Below are 18,526 nucleotides of genomic sequence, written 5' to 3'. Positions count from 1 at the left end.
GCAAAGACGGGTCGCGATTGGTTCTCCTGGATGTCAGTCATGCTGCAGGGTATCCGCCCCCTCGGGGAAGGTGAGAGGGAGTGAGGGGCTGAGGAGGGCGCTGGGGGGTTGTAGGGCCTGGGGGGGCGAGATGAGGGGAATTGTAGGGCCTGGGGTGGGAGTCGCAGTCAGGGACGCTGAGGGACTTTGTTGGTCCTGAGTAGGGTGTTGGGGGCAGGGAGGGTGGACACGGGGGCTGGGGTCAGGGAGTGTGTGAGGGACTGTAGGGCCTGAGGTGGGGTTTGGGGTGTGGCGAAGCACAGGGCCTTTGTTTGGACTGGATCAGGCCTGGCGGGATGGTTGGGCCTGGGGTTGGGAATGTTGAGGCTGCAGTGAATTAGGGGGGTAGGGGCTGGGCTGGATGTAGGGGGTCAGTGCAGGGCCTGGCTGGAGTTGAGGGGAGTGCAGGGGCTAGGTTTGGGCTTGTGGCTGGGAGGCAGGACATACAGGTGAGAGAGGGGCCAGTGGGACTGTGGGTTGATAGGGGCTGGGTAGAAGGCATTGGGGTACACTGAGGAAGGTGCATTGTGTGTGAGGAGGGTTGTGAGGGACTTGAGGTATGCCAGGAGAGGGTCAAACCTGCTGGAGAAACAGAAGCTCTCAGTTTTGCTGATGTTGCAAGATGCAAAGGTAACACCAAATCACTGTCACTCTGTCCTTCCACGAGTCCAAGGCTATCAGTCCCTGGCACCTCACACTTGGACTGAGGCTGATGCAGCACTAGTCTGCCTTTGGATCTCAATCTGATGATTTAGCAGCACTCTGGATGTAAAGAACTGCTGAATTGCCAGAGCCAGTTCCTAAATCACTTGGGTTTTTCTTGGCTGGAATAAAGCACTGCCCTGACCCAGCCTTGTTTTGATTATTAGGTCCAATGGACTGGGGTGGCAGCCCAGCACTGTTGAGAGCAGAGTTTGAAGCCAACAAATAGGAGTTATGTGCTGTTAGCACTGACAAATGACTCAGGGAAGTCATTTAACTTCCCTGTGACTGTATGTTCCCATATGTAAAATGGTCATAATAAAAATAATCATGTACATTTTCAGGGTACTTTGCAATGTTGGCTTAAAGACTACTATGTCAGCAGATGCTGTTATTATAGCAGCCAGGGACAGATACCACTGTATCCTCAGAAGCCTCATGTGATCATTGTTTCTAACTCCCTTTTTTTTTTTTTTTTTGCCATTGATTCATAGGCAAGCCCTTTGTATCACTAAAATCATCCCATCCAGTGGCTGGTGCAGGTATTTCTGAATAGTGGGGGGGGTACTGCAGTTTTATAATAAAAATAGGATAGCATTACACCACCAGCATCTCACACATAAATATGGAAACGTTAATTTAGAATCAATTTTGGGATGTTTCAGACTGTAAAGTTCTTTTAACTAGATCTCTGTTGAGGACAGAGGAGCACTTTATGGGACTGTAAATTTCATGCAAACAGTCTCTGTGAAATACAGATTCCCCCTACACACTAGCTGTTCTCTCAATATCAATCATATGCCTTGCAAGTAATGTTTCACAAATATTCTGTAAATCACAGGAAAATGTTCGCAATAATGTGAAATATGACTTTCACTTGACTGTTTCACCAGAGGCCCCTAACAGGCCATTCTCCTGTCAGCACTAACATTTGTTATGGCTAATAACATTTTCAATCACAACTATTTTGGGAAAATGGATTTATTTTAAACCTGCTTCCCTGCAAAGGAGATCCTGAAAACGCCCTGCCAAGGACACAGACTCCTTACAGAGCACAGACTGTTAATTCCCAAATGAATTTTCATCTCATGTTAATTCTCAAACGTTGTTTCTTAGCCAGCTTTTTGAAGACTTTGTTTGTTTTCAGGAACTGAGGTACATGTTTGCCTCTTGGTCATTGGGTTCAGTTGTCTGGTTCAGATAATAGCAACAGAAAGTTACTTTTGATCAGGTATCTTGGGGATATTCTAGAACTGATTTGGAATGTTGCTCCAGATTCTAGAAGAAAAGGCTTAAGAACTTTGTAGATAGGAAATTGGTAACCTTGGTGACTTGTATTACATTGAAAGAAACTTCTTAAACCCAAAGATTTTTTGTCACTTTAACTTTTTTTCTCTTAATCCACACTTTAAATAAAACCTAAAATGGTGCTTTTCTTATGTAGAAAGTCCAAGAACTGTATTGGACAAGATGTGAATTCCTTTCTTATCCTGAGGCATGTTGATACAGCTTGGTGGGGGAGAACGCACCTGTGTTAATGCAGCTGCCTGTGCCCTTGTTCCTCTTTCTGCATCTGTGTGTGTACACAGATGCTGACGTTTAACTGCAAGGGTCCTTGAGATTGGTCGGTGTCTTAAAGCCAAATGCATACACATCGGTGAAATTCTCACCTACCTGAAAGAATGGAGAGCTTAATTCTCTGACATTTCATCCCCCTACTAAATGTGCCTTCACATTTGTCAAGCTGGAATAGGGGATATCATACTGAGCCAAAAGTGTGCCAGAGAAATTGGGCAAAATATGGATTGCTTTATTTAACACCTGTGTGAGGGGATGGAAGGAAATGCAGGCAAGGGATGTTTCTGGAGCTTCTGTCTTCTTGCCTACAGTTCTTATCATTTCAGGTTTTCTTAGATTGTTTAAAAGCATGCCATAGAAACTAGATAAAAAAAAACCAGCAAAATATCTGTCATGCCAAGGGGTCCAAAGCACTCTCCCACTGCCAAGGCCAAGCACATCTTCCTGGAATGGGTGGGGGCCCAGTCCAAATGACTGTTGCTCCATCACGTGAGTGAGGGCACGCTGCGCTAACAGGCATTTACAGCCCCCTTGACCCTGTCACTCCCCATAAATCCATACCTATTTGTGCTCTCATTTCACCCTATTTATTCTCTGGCAGGTCAGATATGAGATGCAGTGTTCATATCATGAGGCTAGCAAGAAACCAAGGCTGGGGTAATGGGTAACATCAAAATGATTTTATTAATGGAGCAGAGAAGAGAGTCCCTGTGGTGAAGCCACCTGTCCTGGTAAATAATCTCAAGTCTGTTGCGGATTCATTGAGCAGCTTCAGACATACCAGGAACTCTCCTTTTGCCTCAGTTTTCCTATCGATTAAATGAGTATAAAGGAAAATCAGATTAAATTAATGGCTAGTAAGTGCTTTAATATTATTTGCCAGAGATTTTAAACGTGATTCTGGTGGTAATTCCTTAGCACAGACTTTTTCTATCTTCAAAGCCCTTTTTTAACTTCTTCCTCACTTTTGTCTAGGCAGAAGAGATCATGACTTCTGTCAAAGAGCAGGAAGCCATCCGGAAGCTCATGGTTTTCTTGCAGGAATGGGACAGTGCTCACAAAGTTGCTCGAAGCCGCGTCCTTGACAACTTCATTAAAAGCAATAACGGCAAGACAGAACCAGAGCTAGAGCTGGAGTTCTCTCAGGGAGCCAGCTTGTTTCTGGCTCGCCTAACGGCATGGCTCAGGATGACGTATCTGTTTCCTTGCACAGCTGGAGGTGGCGTGTGGTAGTGGGGTGGAGAGGATGGGAAATTTCTCTATGAAAATTTGTTTAAAGAATAAGCTTCTGTATGGAGACATCCATATCCTGCAGCGTTAAAAAAACCAACAACTGGCTATCTAAAGATGGAACTGAAGGGAAAGTCAAGTAACCTGTCTCTAGAGCTAGAATTAGTGGTTTTTCTCATGTTGGGATGAGCGCGCTGCCTCTGCCCGCATGTGAGAGGAAGGTCCATGCTCCGTCACAGAGAGAGTACCCACTTTAGGCCTCCACATTGCCAAAGGCAGCCTTGGGGACACCACAATGGTCTGTAAATGTCTCCTTAGCCTTGTCAAACAGCTACATGTACAGCACATGCCTCAACAAGCTGCTCAAGTCCATTGGCATCTTCTTATCTGCTGCAAGTGGGTGAGTATAGAATGTCCCTGCGTGACAGGTGCCAAGGGGAAGGCACAAAAGGGTGAGGGAGTGAGTAGATAAAGAAAAGAAAAGAAGTCCTTGGCAGTCTTTTGGGAGGTCTGTGTAAGCATTTCAGGCAAGGCAGGTCACAGCAAGGCTTGCTGTAGGAATTTCAAATGAACGCTGTCAAGACCAAATCTACTGCTTGTCCATGTCTCCAGAGCCTCTGGGCCACTGGCACGATGTGGAAGGAGTGTGGTGAGAGCCTGTGTGCGGGGATGGAGCTTTCTGTGCCTGTGGTTCGATATCTGAAATGAGCACAGGGTAAAACGGGAGCTGGTGACCTGCTGGCAGCAAAGCACGCTGCTGGTGGGCATCTGCCTCTGCGCTCCAGGCTGAGCCTCCTCGTGTTCACTGCCCGGGTACTGGGCATCCACTGCAGCGAGGCAGGAGGCAATGGTGTGCTGACAGAGGAAGATGGGCTCCAACACAGGTAATGCTTTTGACTTTGTTCCCCCTATCCTTGCAGACGCAGATACCTTATTGAATTTCTGGAAATTGGAGGTGTCTTGATTCTCCTGGAAATACTAGGGCTGAACCACCTGAAAGAAGAGGACAAAAGGGAGTCTGTAAAGCTGCTGCAGCTCGTCGCAGACGCTGGCAGGAAGTACAAGGAGCTCATTTGTGAAAGCTACGGTAGGCGGCGTGTCCATCCATGCTTTTTCCTAATTCAGGTGAGCATGTTCTCCCTGACCTCTGGCCTCGGGGGCTGCTCACAGTGCTGAGCCACTCCCTTCCCTCCACCTGCCGGGTGGCAGATTGCCGCAGCGTTCCTCTGGCTGGAAGGACTTCAGAGTCTCAACTATTCTTGAGCGGTTGCATTTCATCCCCTCTCTCAGTTTTTAATGAGCTCGCTTTCTTTACAGTCATTTCTTTTGATGCAATATTGCTGTCCTGCTGGTTGCAACTGCTCCAGTTAAACCACAAAACAGTTTCCATTCTTACACACAGCGGTCTCCTACTGCAAACTTTCCCAGGCTTCCCTTCTGAGGGTGGGAGGGTTTTGCAGCTTGTATCTTCTGAAAGACCATTACAACTTTTTTTTCCCTGTTTTTTCTCCTGGGCAGTGAAAGCAAAACCCCGGTAGTTGTTCTGTAGTTCAGATTATGTTGTCAGAGGCTATGGGACACTATCTGCCGTCACAGCTTCCTCCAAGAGAGACAAAGCCGCAGGATCAGCAGAGGGATCCTTAGCAGCACTGTTGGCATCCCAGTGCCAGGCTCTCTGCTTGTGTAAACACCCGCAGAAGGGCCTTGGCCACCTACTCCAGCTGAGAATTTTGCAGACTGGTTTTCCACTTGGTGGTGTGGCTCCCAACAAGGACAAAGAACTTTTTTCCTGTGTTCTTTGAGCCATCTGACTGAGATGTGGTGCTGGGTTCTCCCAGGGGGTGACAGTAAAAGAGCTGAGATGGGTGTCCTGCAGACTCATCCAGGCACGCGACTTGGCGTCTCTTTCTCTGCACAGGGGTGCGATCCCTCGCCGGGTTCTTGGCCACTTCCAGCTCAGCAGAGGCTCTAGAAGACGTGCAGGTCCTGCTGGCATCTCTGGGCCGCGGCAATCCCAAGTACCAGAACCAAGTCTACAAAGGCCTCGTTGCTGTGCTGCCGTGTGCCTCCCCGCGAGCCCAGCAGCTGGCTCTGCAGGCGCTTGGGGCCACGCAGGTGGGTGGTGGGCCTGGCTGGCAGTGAAGGGCAGTGTTAACTTCCACGTCTGCCCTTCCTGCTCTGGCAGGAGCTGGGCCAGCCCCATCGGTGTTGGGAGGGAGGATGGCCTGGAGTACTGTGTGAAGGCTGTCCCTGTCACTCTGCCCTTTTCCCCCAGGACACTGTGGGAGAGGCACCCTCCATCCTCGTGGAGCCCGTGCTGGATGTGCTGTGCTCAGTGCACCTGGAGGTCCAGTCCGAAGGTAAGACCCATCTAGCCAGCCTGGGTGGTGGCCGAGGCAGTCTGGGGGAGGCTGGGGCAGTGTGGGCAGTGGTCTCCAAACCCGGGCAAGTATGGCGTCAGGGCAGAGGGCAGGGGACGCCTCCGGCGTTCCCGGACCCGCGGAGGGACCGGACGGGCGCAGCAGGCCCCATGCAGACCCCGTTCCCGCCGAGCTGCGGCCGTGCTCGGCACTGCGGACCGTGGGCGCCTCATTAGCATGAGGCTCATTAGTATTCGCCTTATTTGCATACCCAGGGTGCACCGCGGACCAGCGGCGCGGCCCCGGTAGCGCTGTCCGCCGCCGCATCTCCCGTGGAGCCGCTCGTATTGGCGCACCAGGCCGTGTCCGTCTGCGCCGCCGCCGTGTCGGGCCGGAACGACGGGGACCGGGCGGGAGCGGCGGGAGTCTCCGTGTGCTGCAGAGGGACAGGCGGCAGTGGCTAGGTGTGCGAGGGCGCGAGGAGGCATACTCTGGTTTCTCTTCAGATCGTATAAATCTTTCGCCTTTTACTAAAGATTTCCGTGGAGAGGAACAAGCACGAGTGTCGTGGAATTTTTTGAGGCTCCATTTCGGTGGAGCTATCTTTGAGTGGTTAAAAATAGAATGAGCTATGTACTAAGGAGAAAAGGGGGCACGGTGGGGGTTCTGATGCTCTAGTGAAGACGCGGGGAGACATAGGTCCCTTCGGGGTTAGAAGAGATCTGCTGCGGCTCCGGTGCGCACGGTGGAGCTGAGCCTGGCACGGCTCTCCGCAGCGCTGAACCCGCTGCTCCGGCTTCTCCGCAAGATGAGCGAGCGATCGGGTGGGGGCTCGGACGGCCCCTTCTCCCGACCCGGGCGATGCAGCGGGGCCGCTGCCTGCCGGCGGTTCGGGGTCCGGGAGAAGCGGCTAGCTGGGGACCTGCCCCGGGCACCGCAGCGCTGTCCCCGGCGCTCCAGCGCGGGCCCTGTCGTTACTGCTCGGGGCTCAGCGCCGCGCGCGGGGCCCGGCCGCCTCCCTCCTCCCCGCCGAGTTCCGGTCCGTGGAGGCGCACGGAGCGGTGGAGAGGCGCGGCCGGCCCGGTTCGGTGGGGGCGTAAGGCGGGCTCTCTCGGAGCTGACCTTCCGTCTCTGCGCGGCGCTGCCCGCTGGGATGATCCAACCCAACCCGAGCGCCGCGGCGTCCTTATCCGCTTCCGCTCCCTATCCCCGGCTGCCCCCTTCCACCGCCCCGGCCGCTCGCTCCGGCCCAACCCCGCCATCCGGTCCCTGCCCGGGCGCCGCGCAACCCCGCCCGGCCCTGCCGCCCCTCTTGCCTCGGGGCCGGCCGCGACATTAGCATGTCCCGCCTTCGATTAGCATACCCAGGGTGCACTGCGGGGCAGCGCCCGGTCGGCCCCGCTGACCACCGCCGTTCCGAGCGGTGTGGCCGGTGGGTTCAGGCGGCGCCGAGGTATCGGTAGCCGCGGCGGACCGGTGTCGGGTCAGCTGGGGCGGCGGGAGAAACAGGAGTGAGGATCGCCGTGTCCTCTGGGACGGCAGCCGGGGGTGGGTACATGTGCAGGGGAAACAGGAAGCATACTCTGGTTTCTCTTCAGATCGTATAAATCTTTCGCCTTTTACTAAAGATTTCCGTGGAGAGGAACAGGCACGAGTGTCGAGAAATTTTTTGAGGCTCCATTTCGGTGGAGCTACACCATGTTGGTTAAAAATAGAACGAGAATTAACGGTAGTGTAGCATCGTCCGTTCTCTATATGGGCTGTGCTGCTACTGCGGGCAGGGGTAAACAGCCCGCAGGATTCGGGCTGGGCCAGGAGGGGCTTGTGCGGTACCGGGACCGGCAGCGTTGACCCCGCACCTCGGGCCCCTCCGCGCCGCCACCTCGTTACCGTGTGTCTCATTACCGTGTGCCTCATTACCATTCGGCTGATTTGCATACCCAGGGTGCACCGCGGCAGCGGGGCTCTGTCCCGGCCCCGCCGATGGCCGCCGCCGCCGCCGCTCCGTTCGGGTCTGCAGGGCTTGTGCGCCCGCGGCGGGGCCGGGACACGCTGGGCTGGGCCGGGCCGGGCCGGGCCGGGCCGGGCCGGAGTCCGCGGTGCCGGGAGCGGGCGGGCGGGGGTCCGTCGCCCTGACCTGTGGGGTGCGGGGCCGGCGGTCGGTGTGCCAGGGGGAGAAGCGTGGGTGTACTCCGGTTTCTTTTCAAATCGTATAAATCTTTCGCCTTTTACTAAAGATTTCCGTGGAGAGGAACAAGCACGAGTGTCCTGGAATTTTTTGAGGCTCCATTTCGGTGGAGCTACTTTTATGTGGTTAAAAATAGAAAAAAATGCATAGAAATTGTTAAAGCTCGTGATTCCCAAATGTAGAGATACTAAGGTGGCTACTGCCTTTTCTTGCCTGTAGAGCCCTCGCCATGATGGGCACACCCAAATCCCTGCCTCTCTCCACAAACACTTCCCAAATGCAAGTCCCAGTACTGACAGGGGCTCTGCTCTCCTCCAGCCATCCAGCTACTGAGGGCCCTCATGGCACACGAGGTCCGGCCAGCCCTGCTGAAAGGCCTGGTTGCGTTCCTGACGCCACCCAGGAAGAAAACGTTTACCTTCTACAACACGACTGTCAAAGGTAAAAAAGCTGACCATGGCTTGCCGGGGCGACCAGGGGCATGTTTTTCTGATCTTCTGCGGGGCTCAGCCGTCACCTTGACTCGTAGGGGAGGAGGTGCAGGGAGCTGCCCCTTGCGGCGAGGAGCACTGCAGCAAGGGCTGCCCAGGTCAAGATAGTGTTTGCCTGCGGCACTAATGCTAGCATGCAGGCCTCCAGAGACCCACTGAGGTCTGTCTGCTGGGCAAGGATGATGGAAGTTCCAGCCTCAGGTGTTTTCTCCCCCAACTCAGCAGAGCAGGCTGCCGCAGCCCAGGCTCCATGAGCTGAGGCTGTGCTGCTGTGGGCATCACATGCACAGATCCCTGCAGGGTACTACGTTTGATACATAGCCACAGGGTTTCCCTAAGGCATGTTTCCTGAAAAAACTACATCCTCCCTTCATGCTAGCAGTGTAATTCCACCTACCCCCCTTTCTAACATCTTAAAAGTGTTTCCAAGCATCATTCTCACCTTCCTAATTTTCCTCATGCAGACCCTGCCACGCTTTGCCTGAAGCAGCCCATGCTGGTGTACATTCAACAGGCAGCTGCCGCAAAAGCCATTGGGTAAGAAACTCTGGAGCAAAATCCACAGGAGCATAAAAAGGACCTTAGAGAAGTGGTTCCTTTGGGTAGGAAAGGACTGGAACACGTTCCTCCCAGGGAGAGTTCACCCCTGGTACTGCCAGAGTACCCCAGCTCTGCCAAGTCTCCAGTACAAGACTGTTCAAAGATGGGTTGTGTTCAGGAATGGGGCAGACCCTCCCGGCTGCTGACACTGGAGCTGGCTTGAAGTTTTATTTACAGGGAGATGTGGAGTCCCACCTGCTCTGGCCCTGCGTGCTGTCACAAGTGTCCCTTTTATGGCTGGGCCTGGGAGCAATGCGTGAGTTCCTGCCACAGCGCAGGGCTGAAGGGTGCTATATTGATCAAGGCCACTGTATTCTCCACAGAGCTGGGAGCCCCAGCAGGCAGTGAAACACCCTTGTTTAACATCAGCCATCCAACTGAAGAGTCTAGTGTCTATGATCGACTGCAGAATCCTTCAGGAAATGCAGCTGTTTGAGCTAAGATTTGTTCATTCAGTATGAATTTCCTGCAGTGTCCACAAGATAGTGCTATCAGAACGCTTTTCCTGCAAAAGTGGATGACAGAAAGCCCTTGGTGGGTAGGGAGACATACTGGAGTGTCTTCCAGGGACATGCCCACAGAAGCACCAAGGCGCCCAGACTCAATTTCTGGTGTGTTTCCTCCCCCATATGGGGTAGGGGCTGATGGCCTGTCTCATTGCAGCATATTAGCCAAGGAGTCAGCAGAAGTGGCTGAAGAGCTGCTCCAGCTGAGAGTGGTACATGGCCTGATGGTTGCTGTGGGGAACCTGGATCATCTGGCCAGCCAGAGACATGCCAGCATCTCCCTGGAGGTGAGTGTGGTGGTATATGGCAGAGAACATCACAGCACAGGGTCTCTTCCCAGAGCACCTGAGCAGAAAGGCTCCCTGCACTGTGGGTTTTTTTCTGAGCACAGACTTATCCACAAAGGCAGGAGCAATACTTCCTTCAGGAAAGAGCTGTATTTCCTCTTCTGTCTGCCTCCCTCCTGCCACCCACCACAAACAAGGTGCTGGGAAACCAACGTTGGCCCTTGCACATCTGTGCTATCCCCATGTTTGCTGTGGGTAGCAAGCACAGAGAGAGCTAAGGGGCTAACAAGACAATTTGCCTGGAGCAAGACACTAGCACAGAATTATGAGCAGGCTGTTTTGTCCTGCTGGTGCTGGGTGAAGTTCCTCTTGGTGTGTCCATGAAGTGCCAGCAGTAACACCAGCACTAAAGAGGTGGCTCAGGGACTCACTGGCATGTGACACAGGTTACCTGGAGCCACATCACCCACACAGATCTATACACACACTCTCATCCCTTCTTACACACCAACTCTCTGTTCTGTTGCAGTATTTTGTCCACACATTTCCCTTTGTGGAGGAGCGTGTAAAGAAGGCACTAGGACACACGCTGTTCCGGCACTTTATGGTAAACATTCCTCCCTCATGGGGTTTATTAGCAGCCCTAGGACCTTGGTCTGTTTTGCAGGGATGTAGGGATTGAATTTCTTTTCACAAGAAATCCAGTCTTGCATGACAGCCCAGAAATAAACCAGGTCACCCTTTGAGAAGTAGTCACCTCCAGTCTCAGTATTTGGGAAGATAATTGTTCTGACTCAACCCCAAAACAGAGCAAGGAGGGAATCACAGACTGCTGTGACTGGGGGAACTTGGTGTCAGAAGCATGAGCTGAAGGGTCATTGAGGCAAGAGGTGACTTGAGCTCCTCCAAATCAGGTCACTCCCGAGGTGGATATACAGATTAGTAAGCAAGGGTAGGTCCAGGGAGGGAAGGTGGAACAACCAAGGGGCAACATTTTGTTCCTCGCACCAAGGCCTAGCCTTACTTGCCCGAAGACACCACTGGGCAAGGCAGGATAATCCAAGTGTGAACACCTGAAGTGCAATAATCCAAACTCAGTAGAGCATAACAGCCCTTTTACTCTGGAGGCGATATCTTCATGATGCAGGCAGAGCTCAGGCACAAGTCAGCTTTGTCAGTTCAGAGGCCCTTAGAGGGCTCAGCCCCACACTACTTTCACTACCTAAATTGTTGATCACAAAGTGCCCCAGCTGTCTGGGTTGAAATATCCCTTTCTCTAGATGCTTGCCCAGGCTCCATTAAGATCCTATCTTTTGCTGCCTTTTCCAGGACAGTCCTGAGACCTGGTACACAAAAATGGATCCAGTCCAGGCTGAAGAACTGGCCTCCAATAGAATAGACATCCCCAGAGACATGGCAAGGATGCAGTCCACAGAAGGTGGGTACAGAGCTGGGGGCACAGACACTTAAATTACATCTTTCATTTTCAGGGGCAGAAAGCAGCTCGAAGCAGGACACTAGGGCCAGGGAAATTCATCTAGAGGATGGTAGAAGGGTGCCTTTGTAATCTGTATTTGTATAGCTGCATCCTGTGTTGCTGGACCCAGAGCTCACAGGGCTGTTTTGTCCTTTCAGAGACAAACCCTAGAGCAAGCTGAACAAACAGTAAACAGAGGGCAGCAGCACATGCCTCCCATCTGTCCTCTACCCATGCCTGCCCCTGCCCAGAGGACAGGTTCTGTGGGGCCACCTGGACCCAGGTTGCACACAAGGGCCATGGCAGCACCTTGCTGCACCTGAGCCAGTGGCTAGCTTTGCACTTCTGCCCTCAAATACACATTCAGTAGCATACCAAAATCTGTGTGGTTTATATTGCATATTAGCCATGGGAAATACATATGAAAAAGTATGAAGTAAGATCCTGGGGCTATCTTCAAAGCTTAAGTAAACTCCACTATCCAGCTCAGGTAAGGGATAAGTACCATCTAAACCAGCTTCCCCCTTGCTAGACAAGTTCTACCCAGCAGGATCTCAAAATTAAGAGACAAAATTTATTTTGAGTAACTTTTACATAAACATTACAAGTGTAAAGGCTTTTAAAAGAAACCTCATCCAAGAAATCAGCCAGTCTTTAGGGGCTGTTAGACTTTACCAAAATCAGCAAGAAATATATTTTAGAAGATAATTAAATCCAGGAACATTTATTTATCAAACTTCTTAAAATACTGATTTTTTACAATTACATCAGTCCATTTTCTTTCTAGAAAAGCCAGACTTGCAACAGTTCTGCAATGCTTCAAGTGCATCTGGAAAAGTTATACTTACACTAGAAAATGATACATGTGTATCTAGTTCTGTTAGAGGAGAGCATTGTCACTAGCAAAGGGCCAGACACCGGACACATCTACATCTCCGCCCCCCCTCAGGCTCCCCTCCCCTACCAAGTACCCTGATACCAGGCTACGAAGAGAGAGGCTGCCATGTTCACTGCATGCATGACCCACAGACACTTTACCACATTTAAAAGAGGAGTTACACAAACCACCGACAAACATGCAAGACATACAGAAGACTGCTTGTGAACCAGGTTTTGCTGTATTTACTAAGGCCTCTGCCGGCTCATCTGCTTGCTGGCTTGCTCTTCCAACTGCATGGCAATCCCCAGGGCATCCAGCGTTTCTGTAAAGGAAAAGGGGAGTGATGGAGGCTGGCCTGAAAGCTGAACTCCCCAACCCAGTTGTCCCCCTCAGCAAGGCTCTTCGAGGGCCACAGAAGGAAAGTGAATTCTGCAAGAACTGCTCAGCCAACATCAAACCCTGCCCAGTCCCACAAAGGTCTTCAGCCATACTTGTTCATTTCTACTTATCAACAGTTTCAAGCCTGCAGTGTGCAGTTCAAACTAGATGCCGCTAATCCAACCATCCCAGAGGGCCAGATTTCCCTGGCCTATAAGGCAGAGGGTAGCAGGGCATTTACTCTTGTTATCTTGTCACTGCCCGTGACACAGTAAATGGAGGGATAGAGCTATCAGGCTGCATTTGAGATGGGAAGACAGTCAGGCCTGTTTAAAAAAAAGTCACTACTACTTCAAGTTAACATTTCTCTTTGATGCCACAATTTTCAGCCTCCTTTAAAAAAAACCCTAAACCCTCACAGCCCTGTTTCTGAGGCAAAGACTATACCAGCTGTAACGGCTGAAGTGGCACAGCCCAAGTTACTGCAACAGCGGTAGAAAAGTAGCAATTACCACCAGTGGCGCTTCCCCTGTCCCAGTCTGGCAGTCTGTACCTGGCACTCTGTTCCCATGTATCAGCCAAGCCCAGACACCTGCCTTGCTGCCTCTCTACCACAACTTCAGCCAGCATGGTCCAGAGGAAGGGAGGCAGTGCTCAGGGAACAGGCAGCAGACATCCTCCTGCAGAGAGCTGGGAAGTCTCAAGACTGGGTGAGAACAGAACAGTTGGAGGGATTTTGTTGCACATTACTTAGTGCACTCTAAGGCAAAGGCATGCTCAAACCCAGGTGCTGGCAGACATGGCATCTCAGTATATGCCTGGCAGATGCTTGTTACAAGAGGATGGGTATTAAGGCCTGATATCCATGAAAAAGGAGCAGCAACAGTGGGCATACTCCTCTGAATCCCTATGACATGGCACTGGAACCTATTTCTCAAAGTCTGTTTTTTTGGCCAAGGCAAAAAGTAAACTATATAACCACCTAGCCAAACAGACTTCAGCTCACCTGCTCTTGGTGGATACTGCATTCTGCTCAAGGGAAGGCAGTTTTATACAGCAGTGAAAAGCAAGTGGATGTTACTAGCCAAAATTTTACTTTGGAAAGTGCAGACAATAGGACATTTCAGATCTGTGTGATCACCTAGGAAAGAAACCCAACTGTAAGCTATGCAGAAGGCCTGGGTGCTCAAACCCCTACAGGTACGCTGGTCTTATTTCAGGTCTTTCAAAAAAGATCAGTGACTGTGCTAGTCAGACAGGCACTAACATACCTCTGACACTAAGGAAGTTTCTTGAGCTCTCCTTCACGAAGTGTTTAGCTCTGCTCACAAAGGTCTCGAGATCATAGTCTGGTTGCTCTGTGATTCCCAAGAGGTAGTCAAGTTCAGTCGTCATTCTCTATATTTACAAGGATAACAGTGATGAGAAATTGACTTTTTGGAAATTCAATTAGTTTCTTCAAATCTGGTACACCAATCAACAGAGCTGAGCTTCTACAGACCAGTACCAGCCAGTGCTCATGAGCAGCAAGTAGAGGTTGCTAGTTGGAGTGGAAGGGGGACTGGCTGGCCACAAGCACTGAAATGTCCCAGTTTAACCAGTTGGGCAGGAAATCACAGGAAGAAGTTGCCAGTGAGGAAACATAACACAACTGTACAGCATCTTGCGCATTACAGCCCAGAGCCTACCCAGCAGCACTTGGCTCAGACAAGGCAAGCTGCTATCACAACATGCAGAAGGCAGCCTGGGCTGGGCTTGCCTCTTCCACATACCTGTCTCAGGTCTCTAAGCTGTTCTACAACCTTTTCCTCCCGCTCACTGATTTGAGTCATAGCCTCACGAAAGTTGAACATGTGGGGAGAGAGATCTTCCTCCTCATCCTTGGAGAGCTACAAGAAACAGCACAAGTAAGAACAGCAAGTTGTTCCCAGCTTTGAGATCTGTTCAGCCCACTGCGCACACATACATTGTGTTGAAGACATAAGCCTTCCCCACTGGTCTCCGTTTCCTCATTCTCAGTCTCCATCTGATTCTGTGTTTCACCACCTCCATTATGAGGGCTGAGCTCTTTCACTCTGCAACAAGAAGAATTGTTACTCAAACTCTTCTTCCAGCAGTTTCTGGGCTACAGCATCACAAAGCATCTACTGCAATCAATCAGTGCTCAGCAAGAAACATTCGGCTGCACTTAAGTAGCATATTACCACCCCCAGAACAACCTCACGTGGGCAGAAAGCCCAGAAGGGCAGTGGGAAGGAGAGCCAGGAGATGTTTGCCACCATGCCCAATTCAGGACCTCTCCTGGAGAGAAATGTGCAAGTACACAATGCTAATTGCCAGCAGCACCTTTCTTAGAAGCTGTCTTCCACATGTCAGCTTGGTCTGTCATGACCAGCTGAGAGAACTTAGCATGGAAAGAAAAGAAATAAGGTTGATTTTTCCCAGAGACCCACTGTGCCAGAATAGGTCTATAAGAAGGATAAAAGTCTTGGTACTAGAGGTAGATGTCACACGCCAGCTGGGCATTTCATTCCAATTACTAGTGTCAGCTTCATATTTCCAGTGAGTTTCAGCCTAACACCCCCTTTTCTTATAGCTTGAACTTGCCTTGTGCACTGGCTAAGAATGCCATGGGCCCAACTCAAGACTAGACTCTTACTTAACTTAAGGACACTAAGTCAGATGTTGTATTTTGTCCTGTACTTTCAGGTGAGCACTGTCCAGCAGAAGAGAAATACAGCTTCAATCCAGAACCAAATCTGGCAATCTACCAAGATTCACAGTGTTCCTGAATGCTTTTGACAAGCATTACCATACATCCTTTCTGGAAAGCATTCCACTCTCTGAAAGGAATGAAGCAGCCTTTTGTGAACTAAATGAAGGCAAGTTATTGAGCTTGAAATGTGCGAGTGTCATCTTTAAGATATGACAACAGTGACAGTCTTTTTACTTGTCACCTCAGAGGGGTGTAGAGGCATGTAAAGCAGATACCAGGAGGTACTCACTGTGCTCTCACAGGGGTTCCAGGACCACCACGGAAACCTGAGGCTCAGTCCCTGCAAACCTACCTTGCCCTGCAGGTACCCAAAGTTAACCATGGGGCACTCAAAACACACTTTCACCATCTGCTTAGAGGCATTTGAGTTCTTCAGGTCCTTCAGATTTCACCCAAAGTCTCCAAGGTGCCATACTCTATTAGTTCATATCAAAGTCCATCAAGAACACAAAGAGTTTTGTGCCATCTGTAGGGCCGTGTCAGGGACACATTCTTAGCACACCACTTACAGATGGGACCCAAAGTACTACAAAAATTAAAGAGCATGGAGGTAACCATTCAGGACATCCCTACAAAAACCAGGGCAGTCTGAAGTCTAGCATGAGAGACTCCTCTGAGGAAAGGAGACATAAGTCACAGTTTAATACCATCTCTGTTATGTCTCACACAGAGAACACCCAGGTTAGTTTCATAAGACAGCTCTAAGAATTTGCTCCTAACAACCAACCCCCAAATTGCCATTACAGGCAATGACAGGAGAACTTTTGGTCAGAATAAAAGCAGCCAAAACACCTTCTGCAACGTGAGTAGAATCCCCCAGGTCAGAAAGGCCATTACCTGTCAGCATATCTCAGTGTGTTTAAGGTATACTCGCACGAACTCATGCCTGGAGAAATCATTGCTATCTGCAAACAGAACAGAAGACCTCAGTGATTCCCACATCTGACTTTTGCTGATGTTAATAGCCCTACAGATCTCACCAGGCAGCTGGGATGTGTTAGGGCAGGGTGATATTGGGTTGACAGTTGGACTTGATGATCTTACAGGTCTTTTCCAACCTTAAAGATTCTATGATTCTAGGGCAAAGGGTCAGAGTTGAGACATTCAGACAAGTCCATTTTTCATTATAGCTTCTGTGTGACATGTCAGCAGCCCTGTATCCACAAAGTGCAAGTGGGAAGCAAAGCCCTTTGAGAGCACACCACGCTCTACTGTAGATTCACTGTGTGAAAGTGACTTCTGCAGTCCTGCTTCTACTGGGGCTGGGCAAAGCTCACCAGTTTTTGATCTCTGTCACCATGGGCAAGTGGAGGAAGAGAACTGACTTTTTCAGAGAACCAAAGCTTTCTGACTTCAAAGTCCCCTCACTCTAGAAGAGGAGCGTGCAGCTATTTGGTCAAATTGCAGAGCCCATAAGCAGTGTGTGTGTTTGTGCCACGCACATACTCACCATACAGGTCCTTGAGTTTGTTCCTATGAAGGAGTCTCTTAGCACCTGGGTCAGCTTGCTCTCCCGGAAAGGGGTATGAGATTTGTTCTGCCCTAAAGCTCGGATACATTCCTAAGAAAAGACAAGTCTTGTGAATGCACTATCTGCATCTCTTCTCAAACAGCCCTGCAAGCTATCAACCACCAATTGCTGGTAAACCCAAGAGGCTGGAGAACAGTCATCCCTATTGCTCTGTAAGTGCTTCACAGCCTTTTAAATATACTCCAGGTACTTGACTGTCACAGGACAGCTGGTATATCCATCACATGCAAAAAAAACCAAAAGACAACTTGAATGAAGCTTGAAACAGCTGTACCAGTGTCTGGCCTGACAAGACTGCACTGCTTTCCTGGAAACATTCTAAATGGATCTTTTTGGCTGTTTTTTTTCCCTTGCACTGGAAAGAAACAGAACAGATAACCCCAGAGTTGAGCAGAATCCATGTGTTGATTAGCACTATTTGCTCCCGATGCTATAGCTCACCTTCAAAGCCAGCAAGCTCTTATTGATTTCTGCACCTTCCATTCGTGTCTGCCGATCAGCACTAGATGTGTCTGCACCCCTCTCATTTCCTGCCAGATCCACCAAGGAAAATTTGCCAAGTAGTTTCCCTCTTCGGCGTAGTATGATTTGGAAGCAGGCGTGTGACCGTGAAGAGCTAGCATTTGCAAAAGTCTGCCCAGATGTCCTACAGCAAAGATGCAAACAAGCATTAGAACTATGTCACAGAAGATGCAACAGGTGCCAACAGTGACCTGCAGCCATTCAATTAAGTTGTTTAACCTCCCCGGTTTTAGCCCACATTAATACCTCAAGTTTGCATGAATTATAGAATTACCTCTGATATAAGAGCACAGAAGGACTGCTGTGAGAAATATGAACCTGCACGCCAGTTGTAGACTTAAGGCTACTTAATCTGCCTGGCTCAACTCAGCCATCCTACACTGGAATGCCTTTCTGACTGCTGATGCCTTACATACATTTGGAGCTGAAAGACATATCTTCAGCACTGCATCTCCCTGCCTCAGAGCAGGCCACATGTCATTTTCCTAATGCATCTGCCATTACACAGTAAGCTCAGCTAAGCTCCCCAGTGAGCAGCATTAGCTCTGCTAGCACATTACAATCATAGTAAATCCCCTTCTCCAGCCAAGCTGCCTTGGCACTACCTCTGCTGTGCAACTGCACCTGCCCCATCACTGCAAGACACAGGACTCCAGTCTTTAAGTTACCATAAACCTCCCTGTGATCTTCACTATCATCCCCTGAGAAGGCTGGCAGGTTCACTGTCCCACCTGAGTCCCTGTTGCTGGGGGAAAGGGAGGAAGGTTGTCCTAAAGTAAGGCAGGAGTCTGAAATATTAAACAGTTCTTGACTGAACTGTCAAAGCAGCACACACAGCAGAGTGCTGGATGCACGTATCTGCACATGCAGTGTAATACAGAAGCCAGGGAGTTCTCATTTGCCTAGTAATGTTTCCACAGCAGTTGCAACTAAGACAGATAAGGCTTGGTAATAGAGATTTTAGCTCCTGATTAGAGACAC

At 50.3% G+C, this 18,526-nt stretch overlaps 2 protein-coding genes and 3 non-coding genes across 12 annotated transcripts in view; 4 read left to right on the top strand and 1 right to left on the bottom strand.

Moving 5' to 3' along the window:
- The first annotated feature begins 35 nt into the window (after positions 1 to 35).
- The window catches only part of ARMH1 (armadillo like helical domain containing 1), a 24,997-nt gene continuing 6,506 nt past the window's right edge, over positions 36 to 18,526 (top strand). Inside the window, exons 1-13 of one of the 7 annotated variants that reach the window (XM_075759580.1) lie at positions 36 to 70; positions 909 to 1,009; positions 3,295 to 3,512; positions 3,881 to 3,949; positions 4,470 to 4,636; positions 5,468 to 5,664; positions 5,825 to 5,909; positions 8,416 to 8,538; positions 9,053 to 9,125; positions 9,852 to 9,981; positions 10,511 to 10,588; positions 11,311 to 11,419; positions 15,426 to 16,345. In XM_075759580.1, the coding sequence (XP_075615695.1) occupies positions 3,307 to 3,512; positions 3,881 to 3,949; positions 4,470 to 4,636; positions 5,468 to 5,664; positions 5,825 to 5,909; positions 8,416 to 8,538; positions 9,053 to 9,125; positions 9,852 to 9,981; positions 10,511 to 10,588; positions 11,311 to 11,419; positions 15,426 to 15,508 (1,320 nt within the window). In that variant the 5' untranslated portion in view covers positions 36 to 70; positions 909 to 1,009; positions 3,295 to 3,306 and the 3' untranslated portion in view covers positions 15,509 to 16,345. Of the gene's footprint in view, positions 71 to 473; positions 670 to 908; positions 1,010 to 3,294; positions 3,513 to 3,880; positions 3,950 to 4,469; positions 4,637 to 5,467; positions 5,665 to 5,824; positions 5,910 to 8,415; positions 8,539 to 9,052; positions 9,126 to 9,851; positions 9,982 to 10,510; positions 10,589 to 11,310; positions 11,420 to 11,616; positions 11,823 to 15,425; positions 16,346 to 18,526 lie in introns of those variants that run through there. The other 6 variants (XM_075759581.1, XM_075759579.1, XM_075759582.1 and 3 more) reach the window with 6 other exon arrangements.
- Positions 6,396 to 6,510, top strand: LOC142602856 (U5 spliceosomal RNA). The gene has a single exon (XR_012836675.1). It is a non-coding gene; the product is annotated as a U5 spliceosomal RNA (small nuclear RNA).
- On the top strand, positions 7,488 to 7,602 carry LOC142602861 (U5 spliceosomal RNA). The gene has a single exon (XR_012836680.1). It is a non-coding gene; the product is annotated as a U5 spliceosomal RNA (small nuclear RNA).
- LOC142602863 (U5 spliceosomal RNA) lies at positions 8,097 to 8,211 on the top strand. The gene has a single exon (XR_012836682.1). It is a non-coding gene; the product is annotated as a U5 spliceosomal RNA (small nuclear RNA).
- The window catches only part of KIF2C (kinesin family member 2C), an 18,958-nt gene continuing 12,496 nt past the window's right edge, over positions 12,065 to 18,526 (bottom strand). For both annotated transcript variants that reach the window (XM_075759577.1, XM_075759578.1), the window contains 7 exons: positions 17,465 to 17,669; positions 16,943 to 17,053; positions 16,330 to 16,397; positions 14,683 to 14,791; positions 14,489 to 14,605; positions 13,988 to 14,114; positions 12,065 to 12,660 (listed from right to left, as the gene is read on the bottom strand). In XM_075759577.1, the coding sequence (XP_075615692.1) occupies positions 12,584 to 12,660; positions 13,988 to 14,114; positions 14,489 to 14,605; positions 14,683 to 14,791; positions 16,330 to 16,397; positions 16,943 to 17,053; positions 17,465 to 17,669 (814 nt within the window). In that variant the 3' untranslated portion in view covers positions 12,065 to 12,583. The remainder of the gene's footprint in view (positions 12,661 to 13,987; positions 14,115 to 14,488; positions 14,606 to 14,682; positions 14,792 to 16,329; positions 16,398 to 16,942; positions 17,054 to 17,464; positions 17,670 to 18,526) is intronic.

The sequence above is a fragment of the Balearica regulorum genome, chromosome 8 (genome assembly GCF_011004875.1).
Source record: "Balearica regulorum gibbericeps isolate bBalReg1 chromosome 8, bBalReg1.pri, whole genome shotgun sequence".
NCBI lineage: Eukaryota > Metazoa > Chordata > Aves > Gruiformes > Gruidae > Balearica > Balearica regulorum.
Note: the sequence above shows the minus strand (reverse complement) of the source record. Positions and strands in the feature narration are given on the sequence as shown.